This window comes from Archocentrus centrarchus, chromosome 18 (genome assembly GCF_007364275.1).
Source record: "Archocentrus centrarchus isolate MPI-CPG fArcCen1 chromosome 18, fArcCen1, whole genome shotgun sequence".
Classification (NCBI taxonomy): Eukaryota; Metazoa; Chordata; class Actinopteri; order Cichliformes; family Cichlidae; genus Archocentrus; species Archocentrus centrarchus.
In genome coordinates this window covers 18,969,973-18,992,058 of record NC_044363.1, presented here as the reverse complement: position 1 = coordinate 18,992,058, position 22,086 = coordinate 18,969,973, and the positions used below count along the sequence as shown (strand labels likewise).

Below are 22,086 nucleotides of genomic sequence, written 5' to 3'. Positions count from 1 at the left end.
ATTATTACCATTTTGCCCAGCAAAGCGCCTGTTGAATCCAGTGTTCATGATTGAGTTGCAGTTTTCCTGGGTTGTTCCATGATACAGAAGTTTTTCCCCTGCTCCGCTCTCCAGTGCATTTTTATCAGAAATGTGTTTCTTCTGTGCTTCATAGGCACGCCGCAGGTGAATGTTCTGCAAACGCTCAATCTGCCAAGAGACACCAAGGCCAAAAGATCAGTGAGCTGCCAAACAAACTAGTGCTGGATATTAATTACACCTGAGGGCAAGGTTTATATATTTATGGTGTGGACCATAGATTGAAGTATGTGTCTCAGATATGAGAAGTTTCTGTGTGTATGTATCGACAATAATCAATTAATTACTTTGATACTGCAAACCAGAACACTTTAAAAAACATTATGATTCACAGCTAAGTTATAGAGCTGCATTGAGCATTTTCCTTTTGTATCATTTTTGAGCAAATTATGTTAATATCAATTCAGTGGACCTCAAAGATATGGTGTACTGAAACTCCCCAAATCATCCATTCATCCATCCATCCATCCATGGACTGCGCTCTTCTGGACAGAGATCTCAGATGTCATTCCTGGAATCTGCTGGAACCAGCCTCCCAGTTTGGGGGTCACTGCCCCAAGTGTTCCAGTTACCACAGGGACAAATGTTACATTCACCTTCTAGTTCTTCTCTCAGCCCTTGGAATTTATCAAGCTTCTCACGTTCCTTCTCCTTAATGTCCCCATCACTTGGTATTGCAATGTCTATGACTAGGGTTTCTTACTCTCTTTGTCCACCACTACTATGGTTGGTTATGGTTGGTTGGTTAGACATCACCAATTTGTCTGTCTATATTTGAAAGTCACACAGGATCTTAGCTCAGTCATTCGCAATCACCTGTGGGGGTGTATCCCATTTTGACCTTGGGACTTCCAGGTCATACGTGGTACAGATATTCCTGTATACTATGCCAGCCACTTAGTTATGGTATTCCATGTACAGGGGTTGGACAATGAAACTGAAACACCTGTCATTTTAGTGTGGGAGGTTTCATGGCTAAATTGGAAACAGCCTGGTGGCCAATCTTCATTAATTGCACATTGCACTAGTAAGAGCAGAGTGTGAAGGTTCAATTAGCAGGGTAAGAGCACAGTTTTGCTCAAAATATTGCAATGCACACAACATTATGTGTGACATACCAGAGTTCAAAAGAGGACAAATTGTTGGTGCATGTCTTGCTGGCGCATCTGTGACCAAGACAGCAAGTCTTTGTGATGTATCAAGAGCCACGGTATCCAGGGTAATGTCAGCATACCACCAAGATGGACGAACCACATCCAACAGGATTAACTGTGGACGCAAGAGGAAGCTGTCTGAAAGGAATGTTTGGGTGCTAACCCGGATTATATCCAAAAAACATAAAACCACGGCTGCCCAAATCACGGCAGAATTAAATGTGCACCTCAACTCTCCTGTTTCCACCAAAACTGTCCGTTGGGAGCTCCACAGGATCAATATACACGGCCGGGCTGCTATAGCCAAACCTTTGGTCACTTGTGCCAATGCCAAACGTCGGTTTCAATGGTGCAAGGAGCGCAAATCTTGGGCTGTGGACAATGTGAAACATGTATTGTTCTGTGATGAGTCCACCTTTACTGTTTTCCCCACATCCGGGAGAGTTACGGTGTGGAGAAGCCCCAAAGAAGCGTACCACCCAGACTGTTGCATGCCCAGAGTGAAGCATGGGGGTGGATCAGTGATGGTTTGGGCTGCCATATCATGGCATTCCCTTGGCCCAATACTTGTGCTAGATGGGCGCGTCACTGCCAAGGACTACCGAACCATTCTGGAGGACCATGTGCATCCAATGGTTCAAACATTGTATCCTGAAGGCGGTGCCGTGTATCAGGATGACAATGCACCAATACACACAGCAAGACTGGTGAAGGATTGGTTTGATGAACATGAAAGTGAAGTTGAACATCCCCCATGGCCTGCACAGTCACCAGATCTAAATATTATTGAGCCACTTTGGGGTGTTTTGGAGGAGCAAGTCAGGAAACGTTTTCCTCCACCAGCATCACGTCGTGACCTGGCCACTATCCTGCAAGAAGAATGGCTTAAAATCCCTCTGACCACTGTGCAGGACTTGTATATGTCATTCCCAAGACAAATTGACACTGTGTTGGCTGCAAAAGGAGGCCCTACACCATACTAATAAATTATTGTGGTCTAAAACCAGGTGTTTCAGTTTCATTGTCCAACCCCTGTATGCCCTGAAATGTACTCAGAAGGCAACTTGGCGGTTGCAGCTTTTCTAGCAGCCTAGTATTATTTTCCATATCCTCATTGAGTTTCTTATGAAGGCTCTGAGGGTCCTGTGTGAGGCCTCAAGTCATAGACTTTCTTGTAATCAATCCAGGCAGTGCACATGTTGGTCAGTCTGGTCTTACAGTAATGAGTGACTGCTCTATCTACCAGTAGATGGTGTTTTGCTCCTCTGCTATTACTGCCAATTTCTTTCTGGGCCATGTTGTACTGAGGCAGGTTGGATGGGACTGGTCCATTCTGGGGATCCTGGGGGTCAAGACCGTCCGGCCTTCAGTCAGCCATTCCAGGTGCTTCTTAGTCTTCAGCAGCTGGGTCATTTGTGTTGCCAGGTGTTCATGGAATGCATAGCCTGTAGGTGTGAATCATGTCAGGGTTTGGTGCTGTCCAACTCTTCATACACGAGAGTCTTTTCTGGATGTCATCCACTGTGATGGTTACTGGATGATATTCTCATATTGTTTCCCTGCCATACAAAGTATGATTCAGTGGTGAACATCTGGTTTATTCTCTCTGGTATACCTCTTCAAGTGGTTAGTCAAAGCTATAAGTCTTTGCTTGGCAGTTTCTAAGGCCTCAGGTATTCAGGTTTCCAACTTAGCCATGACCTTATCTTTCAGGTCAGCTCTGACATTCAATGTACCAGTTGGTATTGGAGCTTAATACCCAGTTTCGGAGTGTGGGGATGATATCTCCCCCCTGACCTGATGTCCTTGCCTTTGTTGTGGCATTTGTGTTGTACCTCATCAATCTGTAGTTGCAATAGTAGTTGCTTCTTGCAGATGTTAGAACACTGGGGCTACTAGTTGTTTCGATATCACACTGGATGTTGGGTGTTGGAGAATCCACAGGTCTCCATCCTCTTCATGTAACCCCTTTCACTAGGATTATATGTGTAGTAGCGTTCCAACATTTCCCAATTCTCATCAAGTGTCCATTTATGCCATATCCTTCTAGTTCCAGTGGCTCACTTACTGTCAGTATTCCCTGGTTCGCCAAAACCTGATGCAGACCTTGATCCAGGCGACATCTGAGCCAGTATGGCTTCAGTCAAATCTCTCTCGAGGCAGGCTTGGGTTGTACGCAGGGTCTAGACTGAGAACCCTTACTGGATGCATGTCCTGGATGATATTTCTTTTTAAAATTAATTATTATGTGTGGACACATAAGGAGAGCATGCATGACGCTGACAGGTTACAGGATTTTAAACTTTGCAAAAAAAAATATCTATTTGTTCCACCTTATGTTAGCATACTATTTAATTAATGACATTTTCATTTTAATATAATTTTTGGTGCAGTTAATGGGATATGTAAGTTAATTATCTTAATACCTTAATTAGCTAACTTGAATGTGTATTATGTAAAACGTGCATCTCTTTTTAAAACATTGTCATACACCTTTCCATTTCAACAGTTATCCTCCTGTCTCTTGTTATATGTACAGCATCAAGATGAACCAAGATTCAAAGCTGTTGTATTGACTACAGGAGAATAAAATAGTGGTGACGTAGTATGCATGTAATAATTCACAGATAGTATAAATAGAAAGTGAAAGATTCTCTTGAGCAGGGAAAGCCACCCACCTTCATCAGAGTTTTGCTGGCAGTTCGTTTGAAGGCTTCCTTCACTGTCCGGTACTCTGCAGAGGAAGGCTCCACTGTAACCACCTTCATAGTCTCTGTAGCAGCCATGTTGTCCCAGTACAGAGGGAACGTAAAGTCTGAAACAGACAGCATATTTGTTATATTTTATTAGGTCAGGTAAGACAGTGAGGTTTACAGCAAACACACGAGAAGACACAGAATAAGCCACAGAAAGTGCGTGAATAAAACTAAACTAAAGCCCTTCTGAAACCAAAACACTCCTTTGTGATGCAATTTGAAATCAACATGATCAGGTCATCTCACCTCCCAATTTTTATTAGTAGATAAGGGACCCTGAGGTAAGATTTTGATATTTCCTGTTTAAAAATATTTATGGTTACTGTCATCTCCATAATTACATAATAACAAAGTAGTTTGTTATTGTAATTATTTCTTTTAAGATATTAAGATTTGTTTCTCTTGGATTTGCATTATTCTCAAACTCCAGTATCAATGAGGTTCATTTTGTAACATCACTGTGAACTATCTTCTCACCTGGCAGATTCTCAAGTCGTTTCAGCTTCGTTGTCTGTCTGCTCAGTGGTCGTGTGGCCTCCATCATCTGTAGATTAACCTCCCATGTGATTCCCTGTGCGTCTGTTATTCCTTCTGTTAATTCTTTAATTTCCAGTTTGTGATTGGCTGTTTTGGGAAGCCTTTCCCAGTTACCGTTATGAGCCAGGATGCACCAAACAACTCTGTGGTACAAATCATCCTCCTCCCTGACTCTCACCTCTCTTTTGAGGGTCCCAAACTGACACTGACTCATTTTTTGTATCACCCGGGTGACCCCATCTTTTAGCCCGCTCACTGTTAGTGATCCAGACTGTTCTGTTTGCATGAACAGACCCTCAGTCTCCACCAGCTCCTTCAGATCCATCATGTCATCATGGGTGAGATGTTCCACTTCCTCCTTTGAGAAGGTGTTGCTGGAGCACTGTGTCTGATATTGATGCTTCAGCTTTTCCATGGCATCATCAACCTCTTTTTTGCAAAGACCCAGGAACGTGAAGACAGATTGCTGACTTGTAAAGCTGATATGGAGACTGCTGAGGCATGTACTCATAGAAGAAGGAGGCTGTTGTTGCTGTACTTGAACTGGAAGTACTGGAAGTACTAGAACAAATCAATAAAAAAATTCAGTAAAATAATCTTTAATCAGAATATTCAGCTTCACACAAGATGGCAGCCTGTGAATATTTCAGCTTGTGAATATTTTTGTCACCTCTGTTGATTACAGCGGGGGAAAACATCTGCATCGCTTCCTCTTTAAAAGCCAAGAAGACATTGCTCTTAATCAGGATGAGGCGGATGTCAGTGAGGGTATTTATGAATGACGTGCAAGCTTTGATCCCTCGAAGAATGGCACCTGCCACAATGACAGGGTCCAACCTTCCAGCTCCTGCAAAAGCACAATTTGCCTTTAGAGGTGTGTCTGTGTTTCACAACAAATATTTAGAATGTCTAAATATTCTACTTACCAGCACAGATGGCAGGAATTGCCACAGAGCTGTATTGATAGCATTCACAATAGTAAATGATATCACACACAAGCTGTTCAATGAGAGTTTCATCCCTTTTTCCAGACACATGAAAAATGGCTTTACAGGGGAAGTTTCCAGACTGGGTCACTAAAATTTCTCCTCGGTTCACTTGTGCTGCACAGAAAGTGACACAGGAGACATGAGTGACAAGCAGATAAGCAATATGAGAAGATAAGTAGCTGCTCCTTTTTTCTCACCTGCTGTCAGTTCAGCTTCCACCTCTGGTCCAGCTATGGTTAAGATGTCTTTGCATACGCCATCTGCAGAAGAAGACGATGAAACAAAACAACAAAGCATATCTGTGAGGCTACATGCTAATCTTGTGGTATTTTTAGCATACTAACACCACTAATTAGCAGAGGTGGGAAAAGTACAGACATACTTTACTCAAGTAGAAATACAAATACTTGTGTTAAAAAATACTATGGTAGATGTTGAAGTACTGAATCAACTTTCTATTTCTTTCTATTTTTGTGTAAAGCTAACTGAACCCTGTGCTATATTCATGTAATAAAAAAATATTACATGGAATACAAATGTTATTCCAATCTAAATTCTAATATCAATGAATGTACTTGGCTTGAATCTGTGATGTAGGACACAAGAAGTGAAAGGGAATTGAAAAAGCTCTATTTTCTGTTTCCTACATTGCAGAAGGTGACTCTGAGTTCACACCTAAACAAAACAAAACAAAAAAATATATAATCATGAATTAAAGTGGGATTCAGCAGCTGGGGAAACCCTATGATCAGTGGTACTGGCTCCACATGGAGAAAAGAATCACAATAATTTCTATTGTGAGCTTCAGTAGATTTTCTTTGTGTACAGGCTGAGATCAACTGACCTGTGCTGCTGCTGCTCCTTGTGGATGAACTGAATTCAACAAGATGTAAGCAGATGTTTCATGAGCTATCGTAGCTGATTTCCATACAATACACTGACAATATACAGTTTATACTGTCTTTATGCTGACAGTATACAGGTTGGTATAAAGGTGGAATCCAGTGAGTGAATGTAAGCATCATCTGCTTAAATTCAAATTCATCTCTACTAGACTTGATGTAACCTGTAAGTCTGACCATGAACACCACAGCTGCTGTGCACCAGTCCACCACAGAGCTTTACTGTAAATTCACCACAGTACAGCAAACTAACATTTTTATCCTGCATGGGTGTTGTGTGTCCAAGCAGTAGTCTTTATTCTTCTCCAATTGTGATTTTTTTTTTTTTAATGTAGAAATTAGGTTGTGTGCGTTACATCGAATCACGGAGTCTTTGGATGCTTTGACAGGAGCGCAGCGGTTTTCCACATTGGATCTTGCAAGTGGGTACAATCAAGTACCTGTGGCCAAAAAGGTCAAAGCAAATACCACTTTCTGTACACCCTTTGGTGTCTTTGAGTTCTGTAGGAGCAGAATATGTATTTACTGGGTATCACGCATCACAGGGTAATTGGTGGGCCTGACTATATATGGTAAGGGTTTTTTTTGGTTTGGTCAGGTGTTCCACCCAGAAGGGAAAAACAGTTTTTGACCGCTGAAGCTGCAAGGACCTTTGAGAATTATGGGTGTTGATATTTCAAGTGTTTCTGGAAATCTGTGCAAGTATAATGGACACTGATGATTGTGGATAAAAATAAATGGACGAAGTGTTCAACTGGCAAGTATGACTCAGACTTTGATTCATCAGGCACCGTGATCAGCGCGTCAATTAGGTTAGCCCGTGTGTAGCACTTCAGTGGCTTAAAGCATTGGCTTAGCCTCTACAATCTAAGTCAAAAACTGTTCTACAAAGTTCAGCGAACAAGTGGATTATTGGAGTTTGGATACGAGTTTCATGTTTGATGGATACAGCGACAGTGTGGGAGCGGAAAGGAGGCTGTGTGTTTGGGAGCGGCACATCAGCTGATTGGCCTCAGCTGCCGGAGGCGCCGTCGGAGAGGATTGTTGCTGTTGGAGCAGCTGTTGGAGAGGATCAGCAGTGATGGCGACAAAGCGGACCATCTCTTCGCTGGATTTGAACAACGTTGACCTCAACTGGTATGTGTAGCGCTACCATCGGTATTAATGGCCATTTAAAAATAAACGTGTGCACATGTAATAGTGTAATTCCAATGCATTGGTTGCTGAAGTGGACGAACAGTTAACTTTGTACTGACTGATTTGCTATGTCGACTGTCGAACTTTTAAATATGGAAGATTGTGCAGCAAAGGCGGACAGTCTGTCAAGTGCTGGTGCGCCAGCTGCCGCTGGCATCCCGGACTCTGTGGCCAGCTGTAGTGGCACACAAACGGGCAAGCGGGTGGTCAAACTTTCTGCTAAAGCAGTTGCTGATAGGTTAGACAGATTGCAAGCTGGTAGAAAGGCAAAGCTAAATAAAGCTAGTAATTTAAGGAAAACAATACAAGGTTTAATGCAAAGCGGGATGTTTTTAGAGGTACAAAGGTCTCTTGATGGTTTAATTGATTTATGTGATGAAACAAGGTGTATGCATGATTCAATGATAATTTTATTGCCGCATGAAGAAAAAGAAAAACATGAAACATGGTTTAAAGCAAAAATGATGTTCAATGACGAATTTATTGAAAATGCGAAAGAGTGGGTCAAATCTAAACAAAAGCCTGTGTCTGAAAACGAAGGTGCTGGTAATTTGAATCTTGATGATTATGGTGATCAAGGTGGGGTTGAAGATATCAATCCTAATGACAGTGTTTCCAATATCGGTAAACATTCCAACAAAAGTGTCACCAGTAATAGGTCAAGCACAGTTTCCTCTGCACAAATTAAAGCCGCAGCGGAAACAGCTGCACTTGTTGCTCGAATGTCAGCTCTAAAGGAACGCCATGCATTGGAGGAACAGGAACATCTGATAAAGAGGAAAAAGGAGCAGCTCATTTTGGAAACTGAGCTAGCAGCATCTACTGCTAAGTTGGCAGTTTTTCAGGCTTTGGATGAACAATGTTTCTCTCTAGCACCTACACATGGCATGAGCTTTTATTTTGAAAGGGAAAAGAAGAAACTGGCATCAATCAACACTCTTGATCCCATGGCAAAGGAATACAAGCCAGTAGCTTGCAAAGTACCACAGGAAAAGGACATGCCACTAACACAAACCAAATTGCAATCAGTGGATGTGCGGCCAAAGCAACCTGTAAGGAAAATTTCAGTGACAAAGCAGCATTCTGACACACAGAATCAAAGGCATTGGGAAATGGCACAGGGTTCACAGCCTGCTGCAAAAACTGCTTGGATAAATCAAAGTAATAGACAACAGAAAAATCAGCAAAGAACTGATCAGGCTCTACCTGAAGACATTGCCATCATTATGCATAAGCATAATGAAATAACTGCTGCCCTTGTGCACCAACAGCGTTTATTGTCTCTGCCAGCACGTGACATTCCTGTGTTTGAAGGGGATCCATTCCAATATAAAGCTTTTATTAAGGCATTTGAACAAGGAGTGGAGGATAAAGCTAGTAAAGCTGACTGTTTGTACTATTTGGAACAGTTCACAAGAGGACAGCCCAAAGAGTTGGTGCGCAGCTGCCAGGATATGGCTCCTGAACGTGGCTACATTGTGGCAAAAGGTCTTCTTCAAGAGCATTTTGGGAATGAATACAAGTTATCTACTGCATATATAGACAAAGCTCTAGCCTGGCCATCAGTTAAGTCTGAGGATGTTAAAGCTCTGCAAGCTTATGCTTTATTCTTGCGTGGATGTTGTAATGCAATGGAGGAGCTTCATTATATGCAGGAGTTGGATATGCCAGGCAATATGAAAATGGTGATTTCCAAGCTACCATTCAAACTCCGAGAACGATGGAGAGCTGTTGCTCATGACATTATGGAAACCTATAACCAGAGAGCTCATTTCACTGATGTGGTTGTATTTTTGGAGAAGCATGTGAGGATTCTATCTGACCCAATTTTTGGGGACATTGAGGCACATGTACCACAAAACATAGTTGGTTCAAGACCTTCTAGCAAGTTTAAATTACAAACAAGGACCAGAGGTACAGAACGTAGTTTTGCTACTACAGTAACATCGATAGATTCCTCTGAAGATAAATCTATGACAAGTAGTCTACAGAAACAGAGTCTGCATTGTTATTGTTGTTCATGTGCTCACCTTTTGGAGAAATGCCAGCTGTTTAAAGGTAAGAAACACAGAGAGAAGATTCGTTTCTTAAAGGAGAAAGGAATCTGTTTTGGATGTTTATGCACTGGACACATAAGCAGGGAGTGTAATAAACGGTTGATCTGTGAAGTGTGTAATCAACAACATCCCACTATGCTTCATATTCCAAGGACAAATGTTGAATCAGAACAAACAAATAAGCCAACTGGAGTTAAACCATCAACTCTTCCTCAGGCATGTGGGCATATAGGGGCTGGAAGGAATCGTGGTGCTCTCTCCATTATTCCGGTACAGGTCAAGTCCACCAAGGGAAGTGAGGTCATGCAGACGTATGCATTTGTGGACCCTGGTAGCACGGCTACATTCTGTTCAGAACATCTCATGCAGAGATTGAACATTTCAGGAAAAAGGACTTTCTTTTAAAAACGATGGGGCAGGAAAAAATTGTTCCAGCATACTCCTTGTTTGGGATTGAGGTGTCAGGGCTGGATGGAAACAATTTTTATCCATTGCCAGAAGTTCTCACACAGAAACAGATGCCAGTCACTTCAGATGATATCGTCTCTACCGCAGATATGGAAAGGTGGCCTTATTTGTCAAAGGTTCATATCCCTACCATAAATGCCAATGTTGACTTGTTGATTGGAATCAATGCTCCTAGGATATTGGGACCTTGGGAAGTGGTCGACAGCTCTGGAGATGGCCCATACGCTATAAGAACAGTGTTGGGCTGGGTCATCAATGGTCCTTTGAATGGAAACAATGGCACTTGTGATGTGGACCATTCTTCTGTTGTGGTAAATAAAATATCTGTGTCTAAACTGGAATCTATGTTGAACAGTCAGTATAACCATGACTTTAATGAAAGGACCTCAGAGGAGAGGGAAATGTCGAGAGAGGACATCAGATTTTTGGAAGTCATGGAGTCTTCTGCAACTCTACAGGATAACAGGTATTGCCTGAAGTTGCCCTTTAAAAGACCAGATGTTATCTTGCCAAACAGCTTTACAGTGGCCAAGCAAAGGATACTTGGATTAAGGAGGAAATTTATAAGTGACTCACAATTTCATAAGGAATATTCAAGTTGTCTCAAAGAGGTCGTGGATAAAGGTTATGCTGAGCAAGTGCCTGAGCAGCAGTTGCAAGGTAGAAGAGGAAAGGTATGGTACATTCCTCACCATGGTGTCCATCATCCCAGAAAGGGTGCATTACGAGTGGTGTTTGATTGTGGTGCCACATATCAAGGAACATCATTGAACTGTGAATTATTGCAAGGGCCAAATCTCACCAGTTCCCTGCTTGGAGTGCTCACTCGATTCAGACAGGAGCCTGTTGCATTTATGGGTGATATACAGGCTAACCTTCCACCAAGTGAAGGTTGCAGAAGCAGAGAGAGACTTCCTGCGCTTTCTGTGGTGGCCAGAAGGAGACTTCCACCAAGAGCTCAAAGACTATAGAATGACTGTTCACTTGTTTGGAGCAGTTTCGTCTCCTAGTTGTGCTAGCTTTGCGCTCAGGAAAACTGCTGATGACAACAGAGGTGAATTTTCTCATGAGACTGTTCACGCTGTCAAACGAAATTTTTATGTTGATGACTGTTTGATGAGCTTGGGATCAGACAAAGAGGCTATCCAGATGATAAGGGAACTCATTGCTCTTTGTAAAAGAGGTGGATTCTTTTTGGAAAAATGGATAAGTAACAGTCGATCAGTGTTGCAGTCAATCGCAGAGGATCAATGGGCAAAGGATTTAAAGGAGCTGAATCTGGATCGAGATAATCTTCCAGTTGAGAGGGCGTTAGGTCTGCTTTGGTGTGTCGAGTCAGACTCTTTCAGAATCAAGATGGAGGTGAAACAGCAGTCTCTAACCAATTCAATTCAATTTCAATTTAATTTTATTTATATAGAAGAAGAAGAAGAAGAAACAGCCTTTATTGTCCCACAGAGGGGAAATTTGGGTGTAACAGCAGCCGCAGTTATTATAAATATAAGTAAAAATATAATAATTCACACTATTAAGAAAAGAATATAAATATATATAAAATCAACAAACAAGATTAACCTTAATACTACTAATAATAACACTATATACAATGTACATGATGTGCCTGTGTGTTGAAATATAGCGCCAAATCACAACAAACTGTCGCCTCAAGGCGCTTTGTATTGTGGGTAAAGACCCTACAATAATACAGAGAAAACCCAACAGTCAAAACGACCCCCTATGAGCAAGCACTTGGCGACAGTGGAAAGGAAAAACTCCCTTTTAACAGGAAGAAACCTCCAGCAGAACCAGGCGAAGTGCTCTGTTGGGGTGATATGGTACTATGAGGTCTTTGAGATAAGATGGTGCCTGATTATTCAAGACCTTGTATGTGAGGAGAAGAATTTTAAATTCTATTCTAGATTTAACAGGGAGCCAATGAAGAGAAGCCAATATGGGAGAAATATGCTCTCTATTTCTAGTCCCTGTCAGTACTCTAGCTGCAGCATTTTGGATCAGCTGAAGGCTTTTCAGGGAGCTTTTAGGACAGCCTGATATGATGAATTACAATAATTCAGCCTAGAAGTAATAAATGCATGAATGAGCTAGGCCTGCATAAAACGATTATTTTAGTAATCGAGTATTCTATCGATTATTCCAGCGATTAATCGAGTAATCGGATAAGAAATACTTTTTTTTATTAACAGTTTATCTGCATATTTTAACTTCCGTACTGCAGTTTCTCGCCATGTGAACAAACAGCGGTGAATGGAGCAGCTACAAAGTTCTCTTTTCTTCACCTTAACACTTGCTGATCAGGTGCTTGATGAAGGACCTCCAGCTGTTTCACAGATTTATTGGTGGTTACTAAAAGAAAAAGCTGCTGTTTTGGATGCTGGAAAAACGTTTCCTTTTTCACTACTTGAGCTCACCGTCACAGCTTCGCCTCTTTGCGCTTGCGCAGTTAAAACCGCTGCCTGCTATGAGTGTTTTGAAAAACTAGTGGCTGCGGGAGCCATGGCGCATGTGTGAGTAATGGTGTAATGCTTTGTATTCACAAGCATTCTCGAAAATACGTTTCTACTGCAGGTCTATATTTAGTCACTAATAAGGGATTAAAGTATAAAAAATATTTTGAAGGAGCCCCTCGGTCCTGGGGGGCCTTCCGGTACCGAACCATGGCTAGTGCTAATGGCCCGCGCTCGCTAGCAAACCAGTTCTGGTAGCTACAGCTGAAGTAAAGACAAAAATAGCAGCTGAAATTCTCAGCGAGCACAACACACACAGACACACAGAGAGCAGTGGAGGCGTGGAAATGCATGTCAGCGACAGTTGCCACCCGTCCCGTAAAGTACGGAACACGGCATGTTACGGAGCCGTATTCCACGGAGTCCCGTAACATACGGGGTTCTGTATTTTACGAGACAGGTGGCAACTCTAGTGATGATCCACTCTGTGTTAAATGAAATCCATCGCAGCGACGGAGAGCTTTTTAGAATGTGTGCTTGTGTATACGTGAATGATTCACACTCCAGTCCAGTAGGTGGCGGTAATGCAGTTCTATGTTGGCTTGCCAGCCCCCAATAAACCCACAAAAAAAACGTTAGCACTAATGCTGCTAATGCTAGTGAGGAGCGCCGCTTACACCGAGACAGCTGAGCGCTGCAGAGTTTAAACGAAGCATCGACACAGTAAATTTGTGTCGATAAATTTTTAGAATCGATTTAATCGAGTTAATCGATGAATCGTTGCAGCCCTAGAATGAGCTTTTCAGCATCACTCTGAGAAAGGATGTTTCTAATTTTAGAAATATTGCGCAAATGCAAAAAAGCGGTCCTACATATTTGTTTAATATGTGCATTGAAGGACATATCCTGGTCAAAAATGACTCCAAGATTTCTCACAGTGTTACTGGAGGCCAAAGTAATGCCATCCAGAGTAAGTATCTGGTTAGACACCATGTTTCTAAGATTTGTGGGGCCGAGAACAAGAATTTCAGTTTTATCTGAATTTAGAAGCAGGAAATTAGAGGTCCTCCAGGCCTTAATATCTTTAAGACATTCCTGCAGTTTAACTAATTGATGTGTGTCATCTGGCTTCATTGATAGGTAAAGCTGAGTATCATCTGCATAACAATGAAAATTGATGCAGTGCTTTCTAATAATACTGCCTAAGGGAAGCATGTATAATGTAAATAAAATTGGTCCTAGCACAGAACCCTGTGGAACTCCATAATTAACCTTAGTGTGTGAAGAAGACTCCCCATTTACATGAACAAACTGGAGTCTATGAGATAAATATGATTCAAACCACTGGAGTGCAGTACCTTTAATACCTATAGCAAGCTCTAATCTCTGTAATAAAATGTTATGGTCAACAGTATCAAAAGCTGCACTGAGGTCCAACAGGACAAGAACAGAGATGAGTCCACTGTCAGAGGCTGTAAGAAGATCATTTGTAACCTTCACTAATGCTGTTTCTGTACTGTGATGAATTCTGAAACCTGACTGAAACTCTTCAAATAAACCGTTCCTCTGCAGATGATCAGTTAGCTGTTTTACAACTACTCTTTCAAGAATCTTTGAGAGAAAAGGAAGGTTGAAGATTGGCCTATAATTAGCTAAGACAGCTGGGTCAAGTGATGGCTTTTTAAGCAGAGGTTTAATTACAGCCACCTTGAAGGTCTGTGGTACATAGCCAACTAATAAAGACTGATTGATCATTTTTAAGATTGAAGCATCAATAATTGGAAAGACTTCTTTGAACAGTCTAGTAGGAATGGACAAACCCTGGTTTACTCCCAAACTGAAGCAGCTGTGGATAGAGAAGAGGGAGGCTTTTAAAAGTGGGGACAAAGACTGCTACAAAGAGGCCAAGTACAGGTTTAGCAAGGAAGTGGCCACTGCTAGATCACATCACTCTGAGAATATACAGCAGCAGATCTCAGAGAACGACGCGGCCTCTGTATGGAAAAGCTTTAGGCAGATTACCAACTACAAGCCTAAAACCCCCCACTCCACAGACGACCTACAAACTGCAAATAGACTGAACGAGTTCTATTGTCGTTTTGATGGTCAGTTCAGCAGCCTTCACACCTCCACCAGTCCCAACTACAATACAGCCAACACAAATATTCACCCCCCAACCTCCCCCACTCCCCACACCTCAGAGAAGCCCACATCATCAAAGACTCCCACCCCAGAGTCCCCCTCCTCCCCCACCCCCACAGTCTTTTGTATTCAGGAGGACCAGGTGCTAAAGCAGTTCAGGAGTGTCAAAGCTCGCAAAGCTCCAGGTCCAGATGGTGGCTCACCTGCCACACTGAGACACTGTGCTAACGAGCTTGCCCCATTGTTCACGAACATCTTCAACTCCTCACTGGAGGCTTGCCACGTGCCTGTCTGCTTTAAAACCGCTACCATTGTTCCTGTCCCCAAGAAGCCAAGGATCACTGGACTAAATGACTACAGACCTGTGGTCATGAAGTCATTTGAGCGTCTGGTGCTGTCCCACCTCAAGTCCCTCACAGCCCCCCTTCTGGACCCCCTGCAGTTTGCCTACAGAGCCAACAGGTCTGTGGACGACGCCATCAACCTGACTCTGCACTTCATCCTACAGCATCTGGACTCCTAGGGAACCTACGCCAGGATCCTGTTTGTGGACTTCAGCTCTGCCTTCAACACCATCATCCCTGATCTCCTCCAAGACAAGCTGTCCCAGATGAACGTGCCAGATCCCATCTGCAGGTGGATCATTGACTTCCTGATGAACAGGAAGCAGCACGTGAGGCTGGGGAAGAATGTCTCGGACTCCCGGACCATCAGCACTGGCACTCCTCAGGGCTGTGTCCTCTCTCCTGTGTCTTCTCCCTGTATACCAACTGCTGCACCTCTGACCACCAGTCTGTTAAGCTTATTAAGTTTGCAGACGACATGACTCTCATCGGACTCATCTCAGACGGGGACGAGTCGGCCTACAGGATGGAGGTCAAACGTCTGGTGTCCTGGTGCAGCCACAATAACCTGGTACTGAACGCCCAGAAGACAGTGGAGATTATAGTGGACTTTAGGAAGCACACAGCCCCTCTACCCTCCATCATCCTGACTGACACCCCCATCACCACAGTGGACTCTTTTCGCTTCCTGGGAACTACCATCACCCAGGACCTCAAGTGGGAGCCCACCATCACCTCTGTTGTCAAAAAGGCCCAGCAGAGGATGTACTTCCTGCGGCAGTTGAAGAAATTCAACTTGCCAGCAAGGACCATGGTGCAGTTCTATACTGCCATCATTGAGTCCATCCTTACCTCCTCCATCACTGTGTGGTACGCTGGAGCCACCACTAGGGACAAACAGAGACTACAGCGCGTTGTGCACTCTGCTGAGAAGGTGATTGGCTGTAACCTCCCATCTCTCCAGGACCTGTACACCTCCAGGACACTGGGGCGTGCAGGTCGGATCACAGCCGACCACTCTCACCCTGGGCACAGACTTTTTGACCCTCTCCCCTCAGGCAGGAGGCTACGGTCCATACGGACCAGAACCTCCCGCCATAAGAACAGTTTCTTCCCCTCTGCTGTTGGACTCATGAACAATTACCCTAAGACTGTTACCACCACCCTCCACAAACGCTGATGACCCTATGTCTATGCACCTGTCTGATTGCACTGATGTACATATTAGTGGAATATAGTTTACATTCTTTTATCTTTTAATTAGTCTCTGCACTGTATATTTTGTAAGCTCTAATATCTCTGTATATTTGCAATTTGTATACTTGTATATTGTCTTATAGTTTTTATACTTATTTGTTTTTTTTTTTCTGTAAGCACGAAGTACCGCAGCAATTTCCTAATGCTGTGAACCTGTTCACCCATATGGCAATAAAAACCTTCTGATTCTGATTCTGATTCTGATCTAACAAACATGTTGCTGGTTTGGAGGAAGTAACTATTGAAGTTAACTCTGAAAGATCAACTGGAGCAAAAGAGTCTAAACAAATACCAGTAGTGCTGAAAGCAGCCGAACATGAAGAATAATCTTTGAGATGGTTATGAATAATTTTTTCTCTAATGTCTAAAATTTTATTTGTAAAGAAATCCATGAAGTCACTACTAGTTAAAGTGAAAGGAATACTCGGCTCTACAGAGCTCTGACTCTTTGTCAGCCTGGCTACAGTGCTGAAAAGAAACCTGGGGTTGTTCTTATTTTCTTCAATTAATGATGAATAGTAAGATGTCCTAGCTTTACGGAGGGCTTTTTTATAGAGCAACAAACTCTTTTTCCAGGCTAAATGAGCATCTTCTAATTTAGTGAGATGCCATTCCCTCTCCAGCTTTCGGGTTATCTGCTTTAAGCTGTGCGTTTGTGAATTATACCACGGAGTCAGGCACTTCTGATTTGAAGCTTTCCTTTTCAGAGGAGCCACAGTATCCAAAGTTATACGCAGTGAGGATGTAAAACTATTGACGGGATAATCGACCTCACTGGGAGCAGAGTTTAGGTAGCTGCTCTGCACTGTGTTGGCACATGGCACTGAAGAGCATAACAATGAAGGAATTAGATCTCTAAACTTAGTTACAGCACTTTCAGAAAGACTTCTACTGTAATAAAACTTATTCCCCACTGCTGTGTAATCCATTAAAGTAAATGTAAATGTTACTAAGAAATGATCTCTTTTTTTTTTTTTTTTTTTTTTTTTTTTTGGTCTTTTCTCTCCCCAGCCCTTCCTTTTTCCCCTGCTTTGCTGCTTGCTGCTTTAGAGCCTCTCTTCACACAACTTCCGAACTGGAATTTATAATTATGGATCTGGTCAGCTGGTCTCTCAACGCCATTGTTTTTGATCAATTTTTCACCAGGAGGAGATTGGGGGAAGGAGAACCCTATTCCCTCTTATCAATTGACATTCCAGCTGGCTACGTTATGGATTCCTGTGTGGTGTGGAAGATGACGTGCCTGGCCGTATTGTCAATGGAATATACACACACATTTGGCTTATTGACACTGGGGTTTCTCCGAATTGGACCGGGAGATACCTGGTTTGTCGTTGCAATTCAGGAAGTCTAGGCAGCTGTCTGGCCTTGGTAAGGCTGCTTATGACGGGAACGCGGGAAGGGTACAGACTCAAACTCAGACTCTGTATATCTGGAGCTGATTCTGAGGGGTAAGATCTTGGAGATGTATGTATCTGTTTCTGCACGGCAAAGGAACGAACCAAGAAGATTTGGATGAATTGGATTTTTTGCCACAGAGAGGTGCCAGTAAGACTGAAGGCTGTCAACAAATTAATCAGTACAGTCTGTACCAAAACAAGTCCTAGAATCAGGAATTTGGCTCCCTGGCGGCCTTGGACTGCCGCTTATCAAATTGTCTCCAGGATGTTTGTAAACAGAGGCTCTACTCCCCCGCCGTCCTGTCTTCTTCTGACCTGTGTTGGACTGATCTCCCTGACCTATAGCCGCTGATGAACTCTACATCTTATCAGAACTGTTAGCTGAGGAGGGAGTTTGAGTCAGCCCCACAGTAGCCCGACCCCCCCCCCCCCCCCCCCCCCCCACTCGCCTCCGCTGGCTCCCCTGTCCATCCCTCCCCACCCTAGTGCTCCCATGCTATATGTTTCTGCCCTGTCGCAGAGGTTTTTGTAACCTTATACTGTGTTGTGTGAATGTATACAAAGTATGAGAAGATTTTTTTCCTCACTCATCCCTATATGTTTTCACTATTGTTTCTGTCTTTTTAATGGCAGCGCCTCCAGAAGGGGGGCAGCATGGCCACAGTTCACCTATCTCCCCATGTTTGTTCTGTTTGTCTTCTTGGATGGGTGTTCTGTTAACTGTAATTTCCCCATTGTGGGATCAATAAAGTATCATCATCATCATCATCATCATCATCATCATCATCATCATCAGACAGGAGGGGGCTTTCAGGGAATACTGTTAAGTCTTCAGTTTCTATGCCATATGTTAGGACAAGATCCAGAGTATGATTAAAGTGGTGGGTGGGCTCCTTTACATTTTGAGAGAAGCCAATTGAATCTAACAATAGATTAAATGCAGTGTTGAGGCTGTCATTCTCAGCATCTACATGGATGTTAAAATCACCCACTATAATTATTTTATCTGAACTGAGCACTAAATCAGATAAAAAGTCTGAGAAATCAGACAGAAACTCTGAGTAGGGACCAGGTGGACGATAGATAATAACAAATAAAACAGGTTTTTGATTTTCCCAATTAGGATGGACAAGACTAAGAGTCAGGCTTTCAAAAGAATGAAAACTTTGTCTGGGTCTTTGATTAATTAATAAGCTGGAATTGAAGATTGCAGCTAATCCTCCTCCTCGACCTGTGCTTCGAGCATTCTGACAGTTACTGTGACTCGGGGGTGTTGATTCATTTAAACTAACATATTCATCCTGCTGTAACCAGGTTTCTGTAAGGCAGAATAAATCAATACGTTGATCAATTATTAAATCATTTACTAATAGGGACTTGGAAGAGAGAGACCTAATGTTTAACAATCCACATTTAATTGTTTTATTTTTTGGTGCAGTTGATGAAGCTGTATTATTTATTGTTTTTGAATTTTTATGCTTAAATAGCTTTTTGCTGATTTTAGCTTTGGTTTTTGGTGGTCTGGGAGCAGGCACCGACTCTATGGGGATGGGGTTTTGGGGGGATGGCAGGAGGAGAGAAGCTGCAGAGAGGCGTGTAAGACTGCAACTCTGCTTCCTGGTCTCAACCCTGGGTAGTCAGTTTTTAGGAGGGTTAATAAATTTGGCCAGATTTCTAGAAATGAGAGCTGCTCCATCCAAAGTGGGATGGATGCCGTCTCTCCTAACAAGACCAGGTTTTCCCCAGAAACTTTGCCAATTATCTATGAAGCCCACGCCATTTTTTGGACACCACTCAGACAGCCAGCGATTCAAGGAGAACATGCGGCTAAACATGTCGCTCCTGGTTTGATTGGGGAGGGGCCCAGAGAAAACTACAGAGTCCGACATCGTTTTTGCAAAGTTACACACCGAGTCAATATTAATTTTAGTGACCTCCGATTGGCGTAACCGGGTGTCATTACTGCCGACGTGAATAACGATCTTACCAAATCTACGATTAGCCTTAGCCAGCAGTTTCAAATTTCCATGAATGTCGCCTGCTCTGGCCCCTGGAAGACATTTGACTATGGTCGCCGGTGTCTCTAGCTTCACGTTTCTCAAAACAGAGTCGCCAATAACCAGAGTTTGTTCCTCGGCGGGTGTGTCGCCGAGTGGAGAAAAATGGTTAGAGACGTGAACAGGTTGGTGGTGTACCCGGGGCTTCTGCTTAGGACTACGCTTCCTCCTCACCGTCACCCAGCTGGCCTGTTTTCCCTGCTGCTCGGGATCTGCTGGGGGGGAGCTAACGGCGGCTAAGCTACCATGGTCCGCACCCGCTACAGGGGCCTGGCTAGATGTAGGATTTTCCAGGGTGCGGAGCCGAGTCTCCAGTTCAGAAAGCCTGGCCTCCAGAGCTACAAACAGACTACATTTATTACAAGTACCGTTACTGCTAAAGGAGGCCGAGGAGTAATGTGGTATCGTAGATGTTTAATTGTTCTTACATATTTGCTTTCTGCACGAGTATTTGTTATTTGATGTTGTCAGCAATATGTGTTAATGCTGCAGTAACTTTGAGCCCAGTAGGGGGCAGACTGAGACTATTATAAGCATTGTTGTAACTGTGTTCTTGAGTAGAACAAGCGTGCCTAAAAAAGAGGATGTCTGCCGCTCGTTCAGTGTTATGTGTGCATGTTGGTCTGCTGGGTCATTAAAGTGAGATCAAGCTGAATATGAATGATTATTTCCTGAAGATGTTACATCTTTTTGGCGACGAGGATTACTCAGAAGAGAAGTAAAACAAAAAGAGTGACGGGAGCCTGCGACAGGTTTGGCTAAAAGACAGAGGGAGAGAGAGCGGGGATACGAAGAGGAAACATGGCTACAATCGGTACGTTGGCACCGTACGATCCCAAAAGCCAAACGTGGGATGAGTACAGTGAAATACTGGAGCAGTTTTTCGCAGCTAATGGGATTACTAACGCAGACAGGCAAAAGGCAATATTAATAAGTGTCGTTGGAGCATCGACCTACAGCCTGATGCGAAACCTTCTCAGCCCAGCCAAGCCAAAGGACAAAACTTTCCAAGAGCTTGTAACTCTGATGAAAAACCACTTTGAACCAAAGCCCAGTGAAATTGTGCAAAGGTACAAATTTGATTCCCGCAACCGCAAGCCCAGTGAAACTGTCATGGAGTACGTGGCCGAGCTGCGTCGCTTAGCGCAGGATTGTAACTATGGCAACACGTTGCAACAGAGGCTGAGAGACCGGATCGTCTGCGGAATTAATGACGACAGAATTCAGAGGCGTCTCCTGTCAGAAACAGACCTCACGTTTGACAAGGCTCTGTCAATCGCTGTGTCACTGGAGACCGTAAATAAAAATGCCCAGGACCTACGGACCTCAGGTGCGACAGCAAAATGTTTCAGCGTCACCCGAGGGTCGCAGGAGGCTCGTACATTTAAAGGAGAAAGCAGAGAGTGTTATCGATGCAAAGGAACCAATCACACAGCAGCCAACTGTAAGTACAAACAAGAAAAATGTTATGTTTGTGGCAAAGTAGGCCACATAACAAGAGCATGTAGGAACAAAGCTAAACAGAACCAGAAGAAGTATGGACTAAAAACTGAAAAGACAGACAAAAAGCAGAGTTCACACTACCATTCTCACAAAGTTCATGAGATAGGTGATGGAAGTAAAAGTGAGAGCTCAGAAGAGGACTCATTCACACTTAACTGTATCAAGTGTATCCAAGAGCATCAGAGTAAACTGTACAGATTAGGGCGGCGGAGTGCAGTGCACCTGAGAAAAGTAGACCCCTACACTGTGGATATGGAACTTAATGATCAAGTTTTAACCTTTGAAATTGATACTGGATGCTGCCTAACAGTTACAAATGAACAGACTTGGAAATGCTGCAAACTCCCCAGCCTGAGGCCTGCCAAAATCAAGCTGGAATCATACACAGGGGATCCTGTGAAGGTGATTGGTGTAACAGCTGTCAGAGTCAGGTACAAGCAGCAGAGGAAAACACTGCCCCTTGTGGTGGTCGAAGGGGACGGCCCCAGCTTGCTAGGACGAGGCTGGCTAGAGGAAATACACCTGGACTGGAGAGAAATCAAAAACAAACACAAAGCTAAGAAGGTGCACCAGGTAAAGACAACAGAAAATAACACACTACAGCAAGTTTTAAGCAAACATGAGGATGTGTTCAAAGAGGAGTTGGGCACCCTGAAAGGCACAAAAGCAACCATTCATGTAAAACGGGATGCTACCCCACGATTTTTCCGTCCACGATCAGTTCCGTTTGCCATGCGAGCAAAAGTAGATGAGGAAATAGACCGACTGCTAAAAGAAAAC

General features: G+C 43.2%; 1 protein-coding gene across 1 annotated transcript in view; it reads right to left on the bottom strand.

Moving 5' to 3' along the window:
- The window catches only part of LOC115797311 (protein mono-ADP-ribosyltransferase PARP14-like), a 38,493-nt gene that overhangs the window by 1,140 nt on the left and 15,267 nt on the right, over nucleotides 1–22,086 (bottom strand). The window contains exons 6-11 of the mRNA XM_030753857.1: nucleotides 5,712–5,774; nucleotides 5,452–5,628; nucleotides 5,196–5,372; nucleotides 4,466–5,086; nucleotides 3,911–4,047; nucleotides 9–189 (exon numbers count right to left, since the gene is read on the bottom strand). Of these exons, the coding sequence (XP_030609717.1) occupies nucleotides 9–189; nucleotides 3,911–4,047; nucleotides 4,466–5,086; nucleotides 5,196–5,372; nucleotides 5,452–5,628; nucleotides 5,712–5,774 (1,356 nt within the window). The remainder of the gene's footprint in view (nucleotides 1–8; nucleotides 190–3,910; nucleotides 4,048–4,465; nucleotides 5,087–5,195; nucleotides 5,373–5,451; nucleotides 5,629–5,711; nucleotides 5,775–22,086) is intronic.